The sequence below is a fragment of the Rhopilema esculentum genome, chromosome 12, assembly GCF_057945365.1.
Source record: "Rhopilema esculentum isolate cy_ngs chromosome 12, ASM5794536v1, whole genome shotgun sequence".
Classification (NCBI taxonomy): Eukaryota; Metazoa; Cnidaria; class Scyphozoa; order Rhizostomeae; family Rhizostomatidae; genus Rhopilema; species Rhopilema esculentum.
Genome location: NC_142826.1, coordinates 9,427,117 through 9,448,560, shown reverse-complemented (window position 1 = coordinate 9,448,560; position 21,444 = coordinate 9,427,117). Strand labels below are relative to the sequence as shown.

The window sequence follows — 21,444 nt, the reverse complement described above, 5'->3', positions numbered from 1 at the left end:
ACCAATAGAAAAATTACTTGGGGCTTTGGGTAATTTTTCCAATTTTTTGCTAGAATATCTTGCCTCCAACCTCGTTCATCTAGTTTTGGAGCTCATCGAGATAGGATCTCTGTGTGTAGTCTAGAGAACTACTGTTAGGATATTTCTTCATGATTTACAAAGTATCGACTATGACAGTTATATCTTGGCAATTTCAAGGGACCCCAGCGACTTGACATGAAATTTCTTCACAATTATCCTGTCAATTCTAAATGCAAAAAAACCCTATAAGCAAAATTAGGCATTGCATTGGCTACATGTATTCTGACCTGAATGCAGAAAATAAGCAATAAAGTAACAACTGAAAGTGCAAGCACCAGTTAAGACTTCTAAAATGCCTGCCAAAAGTCTAGGTACACTAATGTCAGTTTTCAAGGGCAAATTCAGCCATTCCCCTTCCCCCTTTTGAACAATGTTGGTTTTCTACAAAACGACGTAGGGGATTAGTAAGTAAGTTTTTTGCGACTTCTATGGCATTTTTCTAATCTATCAACATTGTTTTGGGGGAAGGGGTGCAGGAATGGGATTATTCGAGTAAGGAATTGCAAAATATAACAAAACAACGCAGAATATAATATAACAATATAACATAACAAACAACATAACAAAATAAGACCATGCACACCATGAGACCATCAGCAATCCTAAAGAAATTTTGAAGCCAATTAAGAAAGTCTTGAATAGCGTTGCTACTAAGAGAACCTTTCCCACATGTGTAACATACAATTGTGAAAACATTGCAGAAGTCTTCAATTATCATTTGGTTGCAATAGGTCCAAATAGCCAGCAAAAAGCAGATGATCCTCTGACTGTAGATGTACCAACCTTTTTATTCCAAATTGGTTGACCTAAAAAATTTTAAATTGCCATTTATATTTGGATTTTGGTCCTAGTGACTAAGTAAGCAATTTTGTGATTTTAGAAAGGGTTCTTTTAGGAATCCATATGTAATATCTTGAACTAATTCACTGGCACTAGTGTTTGTGTCATACACTGTCACAGGCGATTAGGAGTTGCCCCAGTTGCAACAATGGGTGGTAGCATGATGATCAATCTAATTTTATTGCTATTGCTGTCCTTACATTTCTTTCAAATTCTCGGTCACAAGCACAAGCAAATCACTGTTTTTCAGTCAATCTGTATTGAGATACATGCACACCGTAGTCGCTTGTCCACTGTCTGGTACAAATGACTGGTATATCAATTCATTGACCACTGGTCATATGATTGTGATGTCGTTGATCATGCGATCCTTGGTAGGAAACTTGTAGACAATAGGCAGGAACAACGCAAAAAGAAATGAACGATCGAATATAAATGAAATCTTCTTTTAATAACCAAAAATTCAAAAGTGTAATAAAAGTTATTTTATATTTTGCCCAAGCATACGATTTATCAGAGCAAAACCATAAGCCGTGTTATCGTGTTATCGAGGTTTTGTCTCGAGCTTTGATTTGTGTGAAGTTTTTTCCTCATAAGAAAGGGGATTGAAAAATTTATCACAGTACTTATGAGCATATTCAACAGTTTTTCAAAACTCTGAATTTGATCCTAACGAAAGTGGCTCATATCATGTCAAGACGTGCCAAGACACGAAGCCGGAGGAAATATAACTCTCTGTCATTGTCAAATTTTAGCCAAAATTTTTGGTTCTTTCTTTTTCCTTGTAGTGATTATGATGACAGACCTGTTAAAAGAAAACAAAAGCGATCCATAATACTAGATAGATGAATGACTTATTTCGAATTGAGGCTTCAATTATGTGGGCAGTCAAGCTAACTGATTTTACTAACTGAACCCACACTGGCCACCACTATGCCAGCAATCTTTTAACTCATGAAAGATATTACGATCAGAGACACCAGAAGAGCTGTAGGGCAAGGGAGCAAAGCGTCATTAAAAAGGCGAAACAATTGCAAAATAGAGAAAACTTGTGTCCCGTGCACCCCCCTTGTTCTGGTTTCCCTGTGGACATTACAAGTTTTAAGGCAAAATTATTGCCCCGTTCACATTGCTCCGGATTCCTATGAAAACGGATAAAAAAGTATGAACAGGTAAAGCGGGTCGATATGAAAACGGATATAACGAATACGGAGCAATGTGAACATAGCCTTAGAGAAAATGCCAAGAAATCAGTCAACAGGTCTTGAGGCTGTTCCACATCATTGAAAGCGTGTCAGGTCGTTGGTGCACCAGCGCTAATCGCTCAACCTACCCGTACATGAAGAGGAAAATTAAACATAACAAATTTTCATAATGATATCGAATGATCATTAAACTCTTTGAGTGTAACATCAAATTAGCTCCCTCGAACTACCCCTCTCCAAAAACGTAATCATTGTCAAATAGCCCCTAGTCTCGAAAAGCTCTTAACCTAATATGCCATTTTTTTAGTTCATTGCTGAAGTAAATTATAAAACACACATTGTTCAAAAAGTGAAAAAAACTGAAATGAACAAAGCATTTACATGATATTTTACATTACATGATAATATAACATGGATCTTCAGCATGTTTGAGTACTCAAACTGAGCTAACAAAATTTAAAAAGCTTCAGAAGCGATCTATTTGTATGATGACTTCCAAGAAATCTCTATAATTATCCCCCCCCCCCCCTTTAGGCTTCCTCGAATAAGGTCGCCTGCAAAACGATAGAGATTAATGGAGATTTTAGAATGGACGTTATTAACGAGGAAAAACCTTTGATTAACCTCAGAACGTTGCTCAGACAACATTGATGAAAACTTAAATGACTTGAAGATACCTAAACACGACCAAAATAATCTCACAGAAATGTAACAATCGTGAAACGTTTTCCAAACACTATATGCTAAGAGAGGGGCCTCGCCGTAATACCTTCACTTGTAGTCATTTCAACAGTCATTATCCTGTGTCATGCATGACCATCGACGAGGGGGGAGGGGGGAGAGAACTGCAGAGAAAGGAGGTAAGTAGCCTCCCCTCCCCGTATGATTTTCATTCCTAAGACAATGCAATATCGCAGAATAACGACTATAGTACTTAGTTTGGTTTGCTAAAACATATGACTTGTTAAATCATTGTTAAACATAGCATGTCAGAATATAACATAAAACAAAAATAACGAGAACGTACCCAACATGACAATATTTGATTACTTTTCAAATAGAATGCGTTTTTTGCCGAAAGATCTTCAAATATTGGTAGTGTTTTCATAGAAAAGTCAATTTTACTGCTCAAGCATGATCTTGAGTTTGAATGTATTGCTAATATTGGTTTAAGCACAACATTTTCTGTACAGTGTAAAATAATTGTCTTACATTTTTTGTTCGTTCAAAAGATCTCCAAAATTTTCAAATGAAAATGAAAAAGTTTAGCTAATCTTCATTCTTGGTATATGAAAAGGTTTATTTAATTGGTATACGTTTATTTAAAGTTCAGCATGTATATGAAAAAGCAAAGTTTGGATTTTAAAAACTCTTTTCATGATTGATAAGCAAAGACGAAACTTTTGAATGTGCTTCTGACGATGTTTTATGTGCCCATACCAGAGCGGACAAATCAGTGGCCAGAGATCTTAATCTCCGCCCCATAAATAATTTTCATGTGTCCGTTTTATAGAAATTTCATAATCAACGAGAAAGTTTAGAAGGTGGGAAATGTTTTAAATAATTCTGAATTCGTGTGTTTAGTTTTCAATGTCTAGCATACATTCTCGCGTACTAAAAATATTTAGCACAATTTATAAACAATCTGATTGCGCAGCCAGTCCCTCCCCCTAAACTCGGAGATTCCTTAACATAACCACCAGAAGCAGAATCTTAATGTTCTGGAACTTTCAATGCTCATTGTTTCTAAAGAGTTTTTTAATTATGATGTCATGAATGATTTTATGAAATGTTCGTGACCTTTTTTTATCACGTCAAGAGATTTGTTTCCGTTCTGTCTGATGCTGTATTTAGATGTGGGAAGCGAGGGGCAAATCACTCCAAGAAAATCTCGTACACCTTTTGTGAAAATCCTATTGTTTTATCTGAAAATCCTCGGAAATCCTTTTGTTTTAGAGAAAATCTCGTACGCTATTTGCAAGAGTGAATTGCAATTGCCCCTCGGTGGGAAGTATATTTTTAACCCTTGTGTCTCAAGTTCTAGGCCAATCATGTTCTTGGATTTTACAAAATTAAATTTCGTTGTTCTCGGTTTTATCACGATTTAATAGTTTCTTAATTTTTTTGCTTCGAGTACTTAAGTTTCTTAATTTTTTCTGACTGTCCAGTACTCGTCTCTTATAGCCAGTTTCTTATAAAAAAGATGTACTTATAAAGAATAACCCCTGAGGAAGCCATGCTGGTAATTTTAGCTGTCTGCTCCTGCACGGCTCTACTGTGAACAAGCAACAACGAAGCAGTGATGACAAGTGACAGGTGCCATAGGACACTGCGGCAGTCATGTAATACCTGTATTTCTCGTCTTTACAAGATTATTTGTTTGCACAAGGGCCTAGTCAGCATTTGAAGGCGTTAAAAACAGAATTGAACAAGGTTTGTACTTACATTTCTGTACCTATGCCTTTCTCTTCTAGTCGTGATTTGACAACTGGTAGCTTTGAAAGTAAAATACGAGTTTATCAGGCATTACCGAACAATGATGATTAATTTAATGCCTAATCATTTTCGAAAAAGAATGGAAGAATCAAAAGAAGGGAGTTGGATTCAGAAACCGTGGAAGCGCCCCTTAAACTTTTTATCCCCACCCCCATCTGTATGATGCTCCGCGCTCCCTGGTTGCATTTGGAAACAAAATGAAGGTCCATCTCAACATAAGAATGCAGTTTGCTAATGTTTTGATAAAGGGGGTGGGGCTACCTGCAAACAAAATTAACTGGTTTTTTCAAGGTTTGTGTTTAGTACTTTTGATGAAACCTGAGGCCACCAAGGTGAGTATGAGGGACATCAGGGACATACTTCAAAAATGGGGGGGGCAAGAAATAAATTTAAGATACCAACCAAGATTCTATAATGTTTGAACTGTCAGAAAAAAGTTAAAGTGAAGAATTATCTGAAATGTGTTTTGAAATACAGTAAAAGGCGTTGAAGTTTAAGAATAATTCATTTTTGAAAAAAATATTAAAATCTTGAGTCCAGTTTAACCTAATTTTTGCAGCACTTTTTTGAATATATTTCTAATACATGATGGCTTTGTTGTAATTTACTCAGGCCTGTTGTATTCAAGGGGGTTTTCAGGTCCCACTTGCCAACAAGTTTGAGTGTTTGCAAAATATGCACCCGTACATGACAAAAAAACTCTCTATTTTTCAACAAAAAGATTTTGCAAGGTGGGCGTCACAGCCCTTAGACTCCTCATTAGCGATGACACCAAGTTTACTTTAATAAATTCAATTACAAAGGAATGAAAATACATTCGCTTTTGAGTATCAAAATTCCTTCCATTACTTTGAATAAAAATATTTTTCTCAATACATGACAGCTAACTTACCAATGTCATAAATTTAAACAATCTTGTTTTTGTCCAAATGAGATTACTGCAGATACAATCTAATTTTCAAAAGAAGTGCAATCATATCATAACCCCATGGGCAGGTTCAATACAAGGTCATAAAACTTGACATGTGTAAAACTCATCTTTACTCCACTTCAAAAACATAAAACTAAATGATCACATGTTTTCTTAACAACAGCAATACTTGACTACTTATGTCAATAACTTTTAATAAAAGGTTAGAGGTCATGCCCTTACCCAAGGTATCTTAAAAACATACTTTTGTTAATCTATTTTGCTTTTCCTTTTAAATCTAGTTTGTTTTTTATTAATGTTAATATGTGTTTTAGAATTAACTACTCCCCAATGTATAAAAAATGTTGTCATACAAGAAAGTTAATCATTTCCCATTTATTGTTTAAAGCCAAATGATTTCAGTTAAGTGCAGGCAGTAATCCATTGCTCCTGGCTCCATCTGGTACTGGTCTTCTAAAGTTAATGTGCATTACTATCCATAGAAAGAGATTTTGAAATTTATTAGTGGTTCTAAAGTTTCGACAGGATGTGCAAGATTACTCAACTTTCATGTTTCAGCAATCGTGAATGAAATGGGAAAAGCATAAAGAATTATGCAACATTTTATTTGTGACATTGAAAATGATTAAGACATTATTTCAAGGCCTTAGTGCCTTCTTTAAAAAAATTAGTATAATAAAGAAGCTTTAGTGTTATCATAGTCAATAGAAAAAATTTTCTATTGACTATGGTGTTATTACACATTTCGTTCAGGTTAAAGGGTTCAGTTGTGCCAAGTTATTCATGAAGCACAAAAAAAGGTACTGGAATGACATTACTATGAGAATCAGCATAACAAGCTACTCTTTTGGCGAAGAATGATGTCATAGCTGAAGGCCTAGTGCCAGAAATTGTATGGTTTTAGGGGGGTTTCCCCATCTGAAATAGAAAAATTCACTTGGCTTACCCTGAAAAGACGAAAAACTTAATTTCCGCCAAACTGCCTGGTAAGAATTAGAGCTACCTGGTTATTCAATTGAACTTCTCCACAAATTGATGCTACAGCTCAGGGCTGCAGCTAGGGACTCAATGCCCAGAGCCTGCTAACCCCAGGGCCCATGTCATATATTTGAAAGTGGAGGGGGGGGCAGGGCTAACAAAAATGGGTGGCAGGGCTACTTTCACTTTTTATTGCAGCTTTGAAACTATTTGGATCGCAAAAAGGTGGGGGCATGGCCCCAGCTCCCAGTAACATGAGCCCTGAACCCTGAACCCTGAAAACTTTTGCTGATAATGCAAAATTTACCTCACAGTGATGTTTTATATGGGCCACTAGGAATTCTTAAATTTGTACCAAAATATATCTCAAATTTAAAAATTTTCAAGTGGCCTTCAAGAAGTAAGGACGGATTATGGCTGTAGATTAATTTAAAATGAACATGCTAGTTTTCAAAGTTTGCTTTATAAAGTTGCTACCTAAAAGCTCACAAAATAAGCCTTCCTCATTTTTTGTTCCTACAGTTCAGGAAACTAGAGAAGGCGATAACCGCAATCCACAATAGAAAGCTGCGGCTGTAGGGGCACAAGCAGACCCCATTAATCTACGCGAGCTCCCCAGCAGCACTCGCAGGCACAAAAGTTCATGCTCCGAATTTCTGCAGGCAATTTTCTGAATCGAATTTTATTCACCTTTTTTAATTTACAATCATGCTTTATCTTTCTTGGTATCAATTGAAAGGTCAAATATAGTTTCGAAGGATAAAGTCTTTTTAACCTAAAATCATTGCTCTAATTGCGCGAGTTTGCATATCACATTGTCTATCAGTCACTTTCTTTCTATTTCTTCTTGCTAAAAAAGAGACCACTCACAATTATTTCCGAACATAACATATGCCTTTGAGGGGCATATCACTTCACGAAAATCTCGTACACCTTTGGCAAAAACCATTTTGTTTTCGAGAAAAATCTTTGAAAAATTCTGCAAAAAATCCTAGAAACCTCTTGAAAAAAGTGACACACCACTCGCGCTCCTTTAAGTGTCGAGTATTGTGTCTAGCAACTAATGCGTTTGTGGGAGTAAGGGAAAGAAATTAAAATGCAGAGTTGGCATGTAGGGCAAAATTACAAGGTACACCTCTAAAGAATTCACCCTGATAAAAATTCATACGATATGCATCAACACAAATTTTCAGAGGAACCTGATTGGAATAGAATCTTTTACAGCTAACATTTTTACCTTGAAAAATGAGAAAAAGCCCTTGTAATGTAGAGATTTTACAACTCTTGTTGACGAGATGAAAATAAAAAGCTAAAGCTAGCCACCTAGAAAAGACATTTTGTAGATAGAACCAATGTTTAAAGTGAAGTGTTTAAAGTATTGAAAAGCCTCCTTTACTTAAGATGACTTTATTTGATAAAATCGATAATACCAATACCGTAAATCCTCGAATAAGCCCCACGCTCGAATAACCCCCCCTTCTCGAATAAGCCCCCATTTAAAAATAATTTTTGCAATTATTATTTTGCAAAACTCCACTCCGCGTATTTTACCATTGATCACTTCATTTTCTATCTTGTGTACTGATCAGTTTATATCGCTCACAGCAATTACAAGTTTTACATCCAGTTAAGGGCGTAGCTTGTGAGGGCGTGAGCTTGTGACACCCCAAATACATCATTAGGTGGTTGTGGGTCAGTTGGTTCACAAAATCCTTCGTAAAATCGCTGGTCGGTAGGTAAAATGTCACCTAAATTTTTTATCTAGATGTCTTATTCGGGAGATTTGCTTATAAAAAGTGAAATAAAAAAGACATGCAGATAAGAGTCGTGTGCTCAGGGTCTAAAATAAGAAATTTTTACAGATCCACATTTTCTTATAAAAATAGGGCGTGGTACCTTGCTGGGATTGGCACAATGGACGTGGCAAATATTGGGCAAAATCTTAAATGAACGATATATAAGAAGCTGATTCTTTACAATATATTGATTAGGTTAATAAGAAAATTATCAACATATAGTTATGTCTTAACTTGTCAGCAAAAAGTTATCTAAAGGAAACCCTTTAACATTGTTTGTTCGGATCTCTGTCAAAGTTATTTTTTCTTTCCTTTAACCTTCAAAAACCCTCTCAAGTCAGTCTTGCTTCACAGACTTTAGTGTTTTTGGTTTCTTGAAGCCAAATCTTTGCAGCTGTTCATGGAACTTGAAACTTGCGAGATCAAGCATATTCATTGCAATATTCGTATATTTGAAAAGTGTAGATGGAAATCAGCCTCTCTACATCGGCAGAATTAGGATTTGCTGCCAGAATCCGTGCCATTGTCTCGCCTGGTAGAATTCCTCTGAGAACAAGTTTGAGATCTCTGTGATCTTAGTCATTTATTTCTCAAATTTCAATGCATGATTGAATGAAATCTTGCTAAATTTTTATCGGGGGCAAAAGCTGGGTGAGGCTTTCAAAAGTCGTTTTTTGCTTATGGAAAGTTTTTATTTGCATTCAGCCCATCAAATTCTTTGTCATTCAAATTTTTTCTTAAAAATTTTTTGATACTAAAAACGAGGTGGCAAACGTTAGGGATGGCAAATAATATCTTCTCTCTGATGTAAAAATTGTGCTTGTCTCTTCTTATTCTCTTTTCGCGTAGTATGAAAGGATCATATTTGCCCCAATCTTGTTTGTACCGCAGACACCATGCACAAGTCCACCATTGCAAAAAAGTTGGGAAGGACAATATACCCTGTAATTCAATATGCCTAATTGAATGTTCCTCCCAGCTACCACCGAGAAGCCTATCATCGTTCAGCTGCTGTAGCCTTGAGAGGAATCTTTCCTATGCTTCTCCAATTGAAAACACCTTAGTTTAATTGCTTTGCAAATTTTTCTTAAATCTACTGAAAGATATCACATACACCCCAAAATTCATTACGGACAGGAAATCATAATCTCGGTCTTGGTCTTCAGGCTCGGTGTCTTTTTTTTAAGTAAGTCATAAAGCAAAAAAATTTGAGATGATGTCGTGAAGTTGAAGCTGTACACCGAGTCCATCTTATTTCAAAACAGCATGACAACCAATGGCGTCCCCACGGGTGGACTGGGGTGGAAATGTCCACCCCAGTTTTCCCAGAAGCCGATTTTCTAATTTCCCGAAATCCGTCGACGAACCTTTGGGTAGGGGGAGGAGTTGGACTGATAAGATCGATAGCCACCGTTACGAAAAAAGCTGCTTGAGAAAGTTGCTTGCCCAAAGATTTCGAAATAGATAAAGAAAAGACTTTTCCAAGTGTCTGAATGGCGTGGCCAAGAAAACTTGTTTTTGTCCACCCCAGTTTTTTCGACCTGGCGACGCCACTGACGACAATATTGTAAAGCACAATTGGTTTTTCTTCACATGTACTGAATCTTACAGTTTTGAAGTTTCTTAATTCTTTTTATTGACCATTTTTCATTTCTTGTAGCAATTTACACAAGGCTGGGATTGGGTATTCACAGGCGTTTTGATTAGTATTTTATGCAGCACTTTTAAGAAAATGCACAATCTAAAAATTCACACTTTCTACAATTACAGCTCCACAGTTTTAATTTACAACTCCACAAAGTGAGTCAGATCCACGCTTATTTTAGACCCTGCGTGTGCTATTTACACGTCTTTTTATTTCTTTTCTTAAAACTCATGGATGAATATTTACTGAAAGCGTTTACGGTTCGCAATATTTTTGATCGGCAATCACAATGAGGGGGGATTAGAAATTCTGATCGAGCGTGAGTTGAAAATTGAGGTGTCCAATTGGAGCCGCTGGAACGTTAGAAAGAAATAATTGGTGGAAATTATAAAGAGCAAGCAGAAGCATTATTTCAGCCCATATGGATGTAAACTTTCTTGGATGTAGAGGGCGAAAGGGAAAAAAGTAAAGATGTGCTAGATATCTTATTTGTTGATGACGAAGGAAAACCATAAACTGGAAATTGATATTAATTGGATGTAAAGTAAAACTAAAATAATATCAAGAAAAATGTTGTTTGTTTTTTTGAAATTCCATTGGTGAAAAACAAGAATTTTAAAGCGTTTGAAAATTTGGGTAAGAAAAAACTTGGTGGCATTAATTTAAATTGGTGTAACAGTACTGAATGGAACTCAGTAGAAAGGAAGATTCGCAATTTATCAATATCTGGCGATATTTTGCACCCTATTTTACTTGCAGGCGCATTTTTTACTCAGCTTTCCGCTCGCAGGCACAAAATATTTTTAATGAGCCCTGACCACAAGAAATAACACCTAAGGCAAATTGAAGCCTGTTTAAATTTCTGTTAAATATTTTGCTGGTCCATCTTAACGTCAGAAAAGATTGTTGAATTTTCAGATATTTTAGGGGCATTTATTTAATGTATTTTATGTTATTCATGCTTGGCGTGAACTATAACATATGAAACATAATGCATAATATTGTTTGCGTGCTATCAAGCCTATATAATAAAGAGATTGTTAGCCTTGATATTAGATAACGAACTGATACACAGGAGACAATGTTTAGACAAAATTGCCTATTTATAGAGAAAATATCGTTTATTTCATTTATTGTCACCTTTATGGGAGGTTTTGTGTTAAAATTCATCCCAAACCCTACCCACGTAACCCTATGACCGAAACATTGTGTCAAAAATCGATTTTGTACTTCAGTATGTCCCAGTACACAAAATGTGGCCCTATAGCTGTATCTTCATTTAGTGTCTCTCGTATCGGACATCTTCCATTGAACATCGCTCCCTTTATCGTGAAGCAAATTATCTGTTTCCTGGTAGCAAATTTTTGACTTAATCACATCTACTCAGCAGGGCCTCCGACGAAGGGGGGCCGGTGGGGCCATGTCCCCCCACTCTTTTGCATACGATAGAGCTTTTTTCAAGATTTTTTGTTATGGATGTTAAATTTTCCCTTGCCCTCCTCTTTCCAAATTTTTATCGGAGGCCGGGCAGGCGATCCGACTTAAAGATGGAGCTATCTTACGAGAAATTACAGCTGCAAGTACGATTTCGATATAACGATCAATACAATCAAACGAAATAACGGAGATAAAAACAATTATCTGGAGAAAAACTCCGCGTATTTTACCACTCCGCGTATTTTTCCACTCCGCGTATTTTTCCACTCCGCGTATTTTTCCACTCCGCGTATTTTTCCACTCCGCGTATTTTTCCACTCCGCGTATTTTTCCACTCCGCGTATTTTTCCACTCAGCGTACCTTTCAGCAACTTGCAAACTGTAAAAAATTGACAGCTTCTCGCCACATAGCTTCCAGAAACATAGCCATCCTGGAAAAAACAAGACCCTAAGACCGCAAAAGGATTTTTGGTTATGAAATGTTTTTGCTTTAGTTTTGATGAAACTAAAGCTCATCAAATATTTTTCCGGTTAAAATCTCCAAATTTTACCCACTGGGAAAACATATAAGCTTGCAAAATTTTGATGTAAAAGACGGTATTTTCAAAATTTGCCATGCTTAAAGGTAGTTTTTTTAATAATTTTAAAAAATTTCTATTTTGACTATATAACCCAAAAAATTACTTTGAAATACTTCTGAATGTGCAAAACCAGTTGCTTGTATTGCAAATTGCTTTAGATATGGCAACATAGGCTCTTTTCCCACCAAATCACTGTTGTTCGGTCTTGGTGCACAACTTGATGGAGTAGGCCAGAATAATAGTAATCCATGTTTGGTCATATCATTCTTTGGCCATATCAAACCCAATTTTGAACATGTCTAAGCGATTTTGCATACTGATAGGTATTTTATGCTATTCTTTCAGATTATATGGTCAAAATAATTAAATTCTAAATTTGGAACTTTGATGACGTCACACTTCGGAAGTCTATGGTTTGAAATTTTTGTACCGCACGTACACTCTTTTTTATGAGAACAATTTTATAAGAACACGAGCCTCAAAACTGGTCAAAAGTTAAGAACAAATTAAGAACAAGCTCAGGCTGAGCTTCTGCAAAATGCAATTTTGAACAACTTTTTTCTCAAAATCAAGGATTTTTTGCAATGTTTGGGTGCCTTTTTGGTGAATATTCAGAAGGCTGTTTCACTCACTTTGTTGGCAAATGAGGGCTGAACACCACCCTAGAGCGAAAAAGCTAGCAATAGCACTGCTTACACCCTCTTAGTTTAAGAACAAATTAAGAACAATCCAGCCTCAGATTTTCGAAAAAATTAAGAACAGTCAGCCTGAACTTAAATTTACTGGTTCTTACAAAAAAGAGTGTACACAGTCTTTTCGGGATGCATACGACATTGTACCAAAAATCTCTTTATGCCCTGCTACATTACTCATCTACTTCTAACGCGGGCACTTAAAGTAATAAAAAAGGGAAGTCGTTGCATGTCTAAAATAAAACAGAGTGTTAATTGTTAACAACCCTATATCCCTTTAGGGTTTTTCATGTTGTGATAAAGTTTTCGCTCTTCGGGTTTGCTTGGTGTTTCATGCTGCCAGGTTTTGTTTTATCCGATAAGAGAGCAGGGCCGTCGCGAGGCAAGCCTTGTTGGGGGGGGGGGTTTGTGGACTACAAATTTACCTGATCAAAATAATTTTGCCTGAAATCCTTTAGTTGCTGTCACAAACCTCTGCAATGTATTTTGTCAATCTAACTCTGTATATAATAACGGAATTTTCCTAGTAGTTTTGTCAAATCTTTATATCGGAACGGGCAAAGGATGTAGTTAACACCCGAGGCGGCACCATGGTTGCCGCCGAAGGAGGAGGAAATTTTCGAATTTTGATGCTTCTAGCTCCCTGGAAAATACACTATTTTAAGCAAATTTCACTAAAGCAATCCTCCTACTCCTATTGAAAATAATTTTTTTTGCAAACAAATTGAACAGCAGATAAAAACAATTGGTACAATTTCGCCGTGGTCTTGAGAAATACCATGGTGTCAGTTACTTCTGAAGCTAGGTAACAAGCAGCACTGGTTGTCAATTTAGATCCCACTTTCCATCTTAGCATCCCTTTTGAATGTTGAAAAAAATCTGGAGCTCTTAGTGAATTGCAGTTGACGCTTCTACCGAGAAACTTTAGGTACCTAAAGAGGGCCTGGATTTTTCGATTTAGTGCCAAGAAGAAATCTTCAAATATTCAAATCATTAGTTTGTTTACCTTCATTCATATCAAGGAATATCATATTTAACCAACGGAGCAACTACCTTTGCTTGATCCTTAATTGATTTTATGACATGAAGATCTCTAAAATACCTAAAGCGTTTCTTCAACCGAGCGGATTTTACCTCAAAATTCCTATTGAGATACTATTGGGGGGGGGGTGTGACACACACCCCCGGTCGCGACGCCCTTGTAACAGAGTATTTAAATTACCCCTATTTTGTAACTGCCCTTCACATTGTTGGCCCCACCAGTTTAGGCCCTGGAAACAATACCGTGTTTTCATAAACTACACCCTTATACCTGACGTATGCTGCCTTGTGATTCTGATATTTAAAAATGATCGTAATTCAGTTAAAGTATTACATACAAAGTTTTTCCTATCCCTAGAAAAAAGGACATCCAAGAAAGTAGTTCATATTTTTGCTAATCTCTCTTTCGGTCTGTTTTTGAATGGTTTTCACTTAGGTGTTATTTTCATATGAGATGTAAAACGTGTTGTGCATGTCTTTGCTCGACGATAGGGACGTGGTTTTTTGAAAATTTTGATAAGCATCGGGGGTCATTGAGAGATATCAGTTATCTCGTTTCGTACCCTCTTAAATGAGGGGCAATTCACTCTTGCAAATAGCGTACGAGATTTTCCCTAAAATTTTCCCTAAGGGATTTCTAGGGGTTTTCAGTTAAAACTATAGGATTTCCACCAAAGGTGTACGAGATTTTCTTGGAGTGATTTGCCCCTCGCCCACAATAGTGTTGTGTTGATTGTGATTTCAAGCTTTTTTAAACCTAGAGATTTTTATATCATCAATGTAGTGATGTTTCCATCTTATGAAGGGATGAAATAAATTCAAGAACTACCCCATAACCCCATCGTTTTTAGAAAGGTTTTGATATAGATTGGCTGCATTGGCCGGTGAGCACGTTTCAAGACGAGTTGTATTTTGAACATAGCTTCGGTAGAGCGTAGACGTGAATGAAACTCCATATCGTTGATTTTATCTTTAAATATATACAAAACGTGACTATAAACAACTATAACGTAAACGTAACTTGTTAGCCCATCATAAGTTTGTAGCGTGACTTTATCGTAACTTCACTACTTCAAAACTTAACCTTACAATATAGGGCGTGAATATATAACGTAAGAAGACTGGGACGAGTAGGAATCCCCCATGATGGCTTGGGCTGCGAAATATATTGACTTCACAACAAGTTGTTATTACTAACTCGTTTTTAATTTACCTTTATACCGAAGCTGCAGCTTTTCAAACAGGCACGTTGGTATACGACAAAAGCATATTTTAGGGTAGAAATTTTCCCTTGGCATATTGGACCCTGAATAAATCTTTTTCGAGCTATAGGCAATACTTACGAGCAACATTCGTTGACTAGGTAACACATTGTAACCCAACCCAATATAAGTGTGATGACCTTCTCAGCAGGACTTCCCACGAGTGTATCTTGAATGATAGCCGCAAATCCTGTTTCCTGTTGATACAACGCCAGTTGCAGCTACCATGTTTCAGCCTTTGCAAATTCTGATCTGCTTCGCCCTAATATCATGTTTTGTAGTCCATGAAATGGCAGCCGAGAAGCAGCTCATTGTAGTGTCACTTCCAGAAGACAAATATTACAAGAAGAGCCGTGACGACATTGCACAATTCGTAAAAGATTTGGCAGCAGCTGCTTCTGATAAAGACGACGTTTTGGTACTGTTTCCGTCAAAGTTCATGTCTAGCGATGGATCATATGGTGGCTTTGATTTTGGTGATGCATATGTGCTGCCAGTTGATGAGTCAATCGATCTCTGGATGAGGGATTTCGGACTTGTTTCGCCATACAAGCCAGTCAAGTTTATTTATGGGTCTGATTACCTTAGTCGGTCTGATGCACGCTATGTTGACAACTCGTTCAGAAAATTGCTGTCACGGTACGGGGGATTTCCCAAAGAGAGCAGGCTCATTTTAGACGGTGGAAATGTCGTTGACAATGGTGTGGATAAAGCCATAATTACAGATAGATTCTACTATGATAATCCAAAACGGGACGAAACGGTATGTTTTTAAGATTTAGCGGCAGTTTTTATGAACCATCTTTAAACATGTGTAGAATATTTTACTCAGAACATGATTTTAATTTCTCAAGGTATTTGATCAGGTGCTCCAGCAGTTATGCCTTGTTTCCATTTTCCCGTGTTATTTGTTGCATTAACTACCACCCCCCCCCCCCCCCCTCCTCCCGTTTGGGACTGTATGTTGAATCTCTAGCAAGGTATTTCACGTTAGAATATCTATATATATATCAGCATATCAGGGATGTAAGTATAGAGTATATCGTACTTTACTTTTTTGATTATTATTTATTGTTATTATTATTATTATTATTAATTTATTGCAGTGACTTTGTATTTAGCACACTATACTTATTGGGGACACATTCATTACTACTAATAAAATATAATTGCTTCGCTGAAAAAATATTTTCCTCCATAACTCAAACAAGTTTACCCACATCAATTAAAATAATGTTATATACTCAAAGACTTTTTTATAAATAGTTGGATATAGATTTTTCTGTGAAAATAGGGAAAAGACTGAAACATCTAAAAACCTTACACCTCAAAAATAATTCCATTTGTAATGAATTTTTATTTGATGGTTATATTATAAATCAAGATCAGGTTAACTTTGAATATGGTTTAAGCAGGGGAGTTGTGGCTAGGCGGGACACCGGGAAATTTGCCGGTGGGCCCCTGTTAAAGTGATGCGTGGAATATGAATAGGGCCACCGAGAGGGGACAAGGAGGGGCAAACCGCCCCAGGGCCTCGAGTTCTATGGGGCCTCTTAAAGCAAGGATTTTCAATTTAAGGAATTAATTTTAACCAAATGCAACAAAGTATGCCTAAAAAGTTGTAAAACGTTGTAAACGACTGCAAAAACCTTCTGAAATGTATTTCAAGCTAATTCAAAGGGCGTGGCCGCAAAAATTTTCTGCTCGCTTCGCTCGCAGTGCACGTAAGTGCTCTTTCGTGTTTATGTTTGTATCAAGTGTGCACTACAGCATTGGATTTGTTCCACATTTCTAGCAGTTTTAAGGAGATTATGGTTAAAGAAAAGGGGATACACCTCAAACAAATATAGCAAATGAACCTGTAATATTATAAAAATTGGCATCTTTTTAATTTTTCATAGCTTCATGGTTTCCAGGTACATATGTACCATTTTTGGCGACTTGTGGTTTGTGATTGGAGATGTCCAAACAAAAGAGCGGGCCCCCTTATGATAATTTTCTCCCGGCCCTTTTCTAGGAGCCACGACGCCCCTGGGTTTAAAATACTTTGCCGTATCGTGTCCCTATTTTGATAACCGATGCAATTTCCAGTTTCTTTTTTTAATACTGTTTTTCTCTTTTATGGAAATTTTCTAAATGAAAATTGTTTTGCTTATATTCATTTTTTCATCTTATTTTTTTACAAAATCATGATAGATATCTTTAAATACCTTTAAGTGGTTTCACCTTCATTTTACATTGGACCCTTAAAAGACAAGTTCGTTATTTGCTGACTGAGTTTCTATCTTCAAGGTTTTAAGGAAGGAGGTTGAGGCTGCTTTGGACATGACAGTAGCTATCATCCCAGACCCACGTGACACAACAGGTCACGCAGATGGAGTAGTTTCGTTCATTGACACGAATGTTTTGGCCATTGGTGACTACTGCGATGCAAAGTATTATAAGTTGGTGAAAGAAGCAGTGGAGGAGATTTTCCCAGATCTTACAATAGTCAAGGTACCTTGCATGGATGATGGAAAATCAAAACCAACAAAGAGTCCTAATTGGCGAGGGTTTTCATCCTCTGTAGGGTCTTATGTTAATAGCCTGCTCACAGATAGCACTGTGTACGTTCCTCAATTCAACAAGGCGGATAACGACCAGATAGCCCTTGACATTGTGCAAAAGAACACACACAGGCGTGTTGTCACAGTGGATACATCAAGACTTTCGCATATGGGTGGCAGTGTCAGATGCATGTCTTGGCAAATCAGCTCCTCAGATCCGCTTGCAAAAGCTTTGCTCAAGGCAGCTAAGCAGTCCATGTAGGCTGCTGCACAATCTGCTTGAAACTAGCAGCTTAATTGATTAAAATGATTGATGCTATTGTCAATGTTTTTAAAACATTAGAAGCTTTTATCTCTCTATTGCTGCAAAGGAAATGATTAACACATTAAAATTTATATTCGCATGCATGTTGACTCCAACGCTCTTTAATTTTTTCTTGGATCGAAGTAAAGCTGTCCAGGAACGTTTCGTTCATACTATTGAGTTTTTTTTTCAATTTTTTGTCATTAATTGCCGTCTCAAATTTTTTGCCTCAATGGTGAAGGTTATATGAATTTGAAAGGAAAAAGACTCAAAAAGGAGTCTTGTGGCACATTGTTTAAAGTTCATCTTCAGAATGAGCGGCTCGGTTGTAAAATATTATTTGGCCTCCTATGCTAAAAAGAGCTTCCAATGTAATATCTTGAATTCCTAATATACTTTCTAGTAATATCAAGATTTAAAACTTCAAAAGGAAACGTTTTTCAAGTATCTATTGCGAAGATTTCATGCTTTCGGCAATTTATACGATATATAAATTGCATCTAAAAGCCCAATTCATTTTTGTTCTGGTGAAGTACTTCAGTCCCTGACATAGTAAGCCTAAAGTAAGAAGAGGCTCGTCCAAACACACGTGGTTTAACTATTGATTGTAAGATATTCTTTTTCCCTCCATCCAATATTATTCTCTGATAGAAAATTTCTTAGAAAATCAAAATTTTCTTGATCTTGTTTAGTATAAGACACCATATTTCCAAGTATGATTTTCCTTAGTAACATGGATTACGTTAATTGATTACTCAAATTCTCATTTAAGTTTCTCTATGTGCCGAAATTGAGCCGATCATATAGCAGCGCGGCATATTTGTTTGCTTGGAAACTATTTGTTGTTCCATTAGTTATCCGCTTCTCTGCCAAGCCTAAAGTTCTTCTGATGCTTGTTTTTAATTTGCTCGTGGCATTGTGGGTGCTAAACATTGCATGCGTGTGCCGGAATATAACTGCCTAGTTGGTATCATCCATAAAGCACTATACTGATGACGTCAATGAATATTGCCTTTGCAATACGTTTATGCATTCGTACAGATAACTGATACCCATGCAAAAATATCATTAATTTGTATAGATACAGTTTGGAAATTATCTTGTTCCGTTAAGCGTGGCGATGATACGAAAACTTCGACAGTTCCGGGGAATTTCTCTCCAATAAACACAGTTGCGATGACCTTCTTCTGGTTACCAGTCAGTCTTCTAATTTTGAGCACTAGACCTTCAGTAATTCGTTTTGACCACCTAGCAACATGTTTTGAATGAAATAGTTTGCCTTGAAGCACCCTCCCTAACTCCGTATACGCTAACGCGCGAATGTCCGCGTTGGTTAAATTGATGCTCGGCGAACGCGGTGACGGTGGCGATAAGGTATCTCTGGATGATTTATCCCCATTATCTTCATAACCAGAGTCGAAACGAAATCTTCGGGGGTGGCGGCCAGGCGATAGATTATAGCGGTTCGCTTGAGTTGGGTTTGGGCTTGGAGGCTCAGAATTAGATTTTACCTGATTTTTCTGGCGTCCGGAATTCCTTTGAAACCGAGGACTTCGTGGCCGCTGCACATCACTCAGCAGAATGTTCTCAGACGCGTGTATTATCGAACCTGATCGCGGCTTTTCAACCTCCTCGATCACCAAATCATTATATCCCAGTTCACTTGGTATGGGTGGTATAAAGGAAACAACGTTTTCGTTGCAAACTTCTTCAGTTATATTCTTGTTGTTATTATTGTTGTTTTGTCTAGAGCGCAGATTAAAAATCCCCCGTTTCAAATGTTTGTTATTGTTGGCTGATTCGCGTTTCTGCAGTTTTCTTTCCTTTAGCTCTTCCTTGTTTTCGTCTGACTTCTTTTCGAGTTTGCGCATAACAGAAGCAAGACTATACTTTCTTCTTCGTAACTCGGGTGACTTCGGCTTCCATATTGGAGATCGCAAGGGGCCTGTGTCCTCATGATTTGACAAGCTGACATCTGCTTGATTAGCTGTAGAGTCTTTTCGCTGGAAAATACTGTGCATTGACATGCCATTCTGTTCTGACATTCTAAATCAAAATGACTGTCCAACCGTTGCATTTATTCTCTGAATCCGTATCGATCCTTGCACTGAAGGAGACCTCAATGTAATGAATTTGAAGCTACGTCGATCGCCGAGGATGCTGTGGGCTTTTCTCCACCAGAACAACGATTTTCACATAAAAAGATGAATTTCAAATATCTACACAAGATAAAAGCCTTGGCATTAATGTCATCTGCATATTTGCTTTCGATAATTATATGCTCCGCTCAGTATTGTGATGCAGCTTGGGTAATCCGTCAATGTTCTTAAGCCACAATCTGCCTGCAATCCACTTCCTCAACTTCGAATAACCGAACAGCTAAATTCTAATAACAACTGTGCGACTTTTCTTGCCAGAATTGCTGAAATACTTTCTCTTTCAAATGTGTGCAAGGCCTTCTGCAGACTTATTTTTAATAGCTTTGCAATGATAACAAATGTAAGCCACAACATGGTGTCGGGATATTTCTCTGCCCCGTAGTGATAATCAACAAACTATCGCAGTTTATTTTTGTTATCAGCTGTTTTGGTTAACCATTGCATTGTTCTTAGCCAATGGGGTTCGTGTTTGCTCTAGATTCTCCACATCCACGATTGACCATCAACTTTTGCGACGCTGATGTTAGAAAGGCGTAGTGAGCTATGATTCCAATCGCTCTTGCTCGCAACACACTGGGTTTTGCAATTAGCGGAAAATCTCCGATTTAGTTCTGCAGACAATTCTCCTGTATTTACCAAGCAGGCTTATCCTTGAAACATTTCAAAGTATCTGTCTTATGAATTTGAAAGCTAATTAATTACCTATTCGTAACTAGCTTTTTTGACCTTTCATTCTATATAAAACCTCTAGTCGCTCAAAAGTTGATTAAGGAATTTGCGGTTAGCAGCCGTACTAAAGCGTCTCAAAGGTAGATCACTGCTGACAAACGTGAGTTCTTTTAACGTAAAACTAACTGTTAAATTTGATATTTTAGGCCACCTAAACCAGTTTGTTGTTAATTATAGGTCTGCGCCCCTCCTCTTTTTTCTGGGTAATTCTAAAATATCATGGCTAATTTCTGCCAGGATCAAATAATGGAACCGATACTACTTTTTGACATTTGTATTCATGTGTGACCTTTTGATAACTGAAAATTCAATAAATGCCATAAACTCGAAATTTTGCTACTTTAAGTTCTTTGTTTTAAGATTTTTCTACTCAAGTGGCAATTAGACATTGAAAAATGATTTACCCCTAGAAAAAATGAAAAGGTAAATAAATTGATATTGAGGAGCCATGCGAACGAAAACAACTGAGACGTACATTTTGTATACAATATAGGGAAAGCCACACAGCCACCCTACTCTCCTCCGCAGAGACTATTTTGGAGGGAGATTTGGGAGGGAAAAAGAATAGGATGATAGGAACTGGGAAGGAAAGGGAAAAGTGGAGGAACTGCGAGGGAGAGGGAGGAAGAAAATAGCGGCAGATTTTTCTTTTTTTCTTCTTCTCCGCCCCCTCCAATGCTCCGCAGCTTCACCATTTTTCCCTCCCGCAGCCTCACCATTT

General features: G+C 37.2%; 1 protein-coding gene across 2 annotated transcripts; it reads left to right on the top strand.

Moving 5' to 3' along the window:
* The first annotated feature begins 4,372 nt into the window (after positions 1-4,372).
* Positions 4,373-17,930, top strand: LOC135681219 (uncharacterized). 2 transcript variants are annotated; one of them, XM_065195558.2, is made up of 3 exons: positions 4,373-4,559; positions 15,267-15,748; positions 17,278-17,930. In XM_065195558.2, exons 2-3 carry the CDS (start codon positions 15,275-15,277, stop codon positions 17,791-17,793), a joined length of 990 nt encoding a protein of 329 aa, XP_065051630.2. In that variant the 5' UTR covers positions 4,373-4,559; positions 15,267-15,274; the 3' UTR covers positions 17,794-17,930. The 2 variants fall into 2 exon arrangements, with proteins under 2 accessions (XP_065051630.2, XP_065051629.2); XM_065195557.2 differs by lacking the exon at positions 4,373-4,559 and having other exon boundaries at positions 15,134-15,748.
* Positions 17,931-21,444: the final 3,514 nt, after the last annotated feature.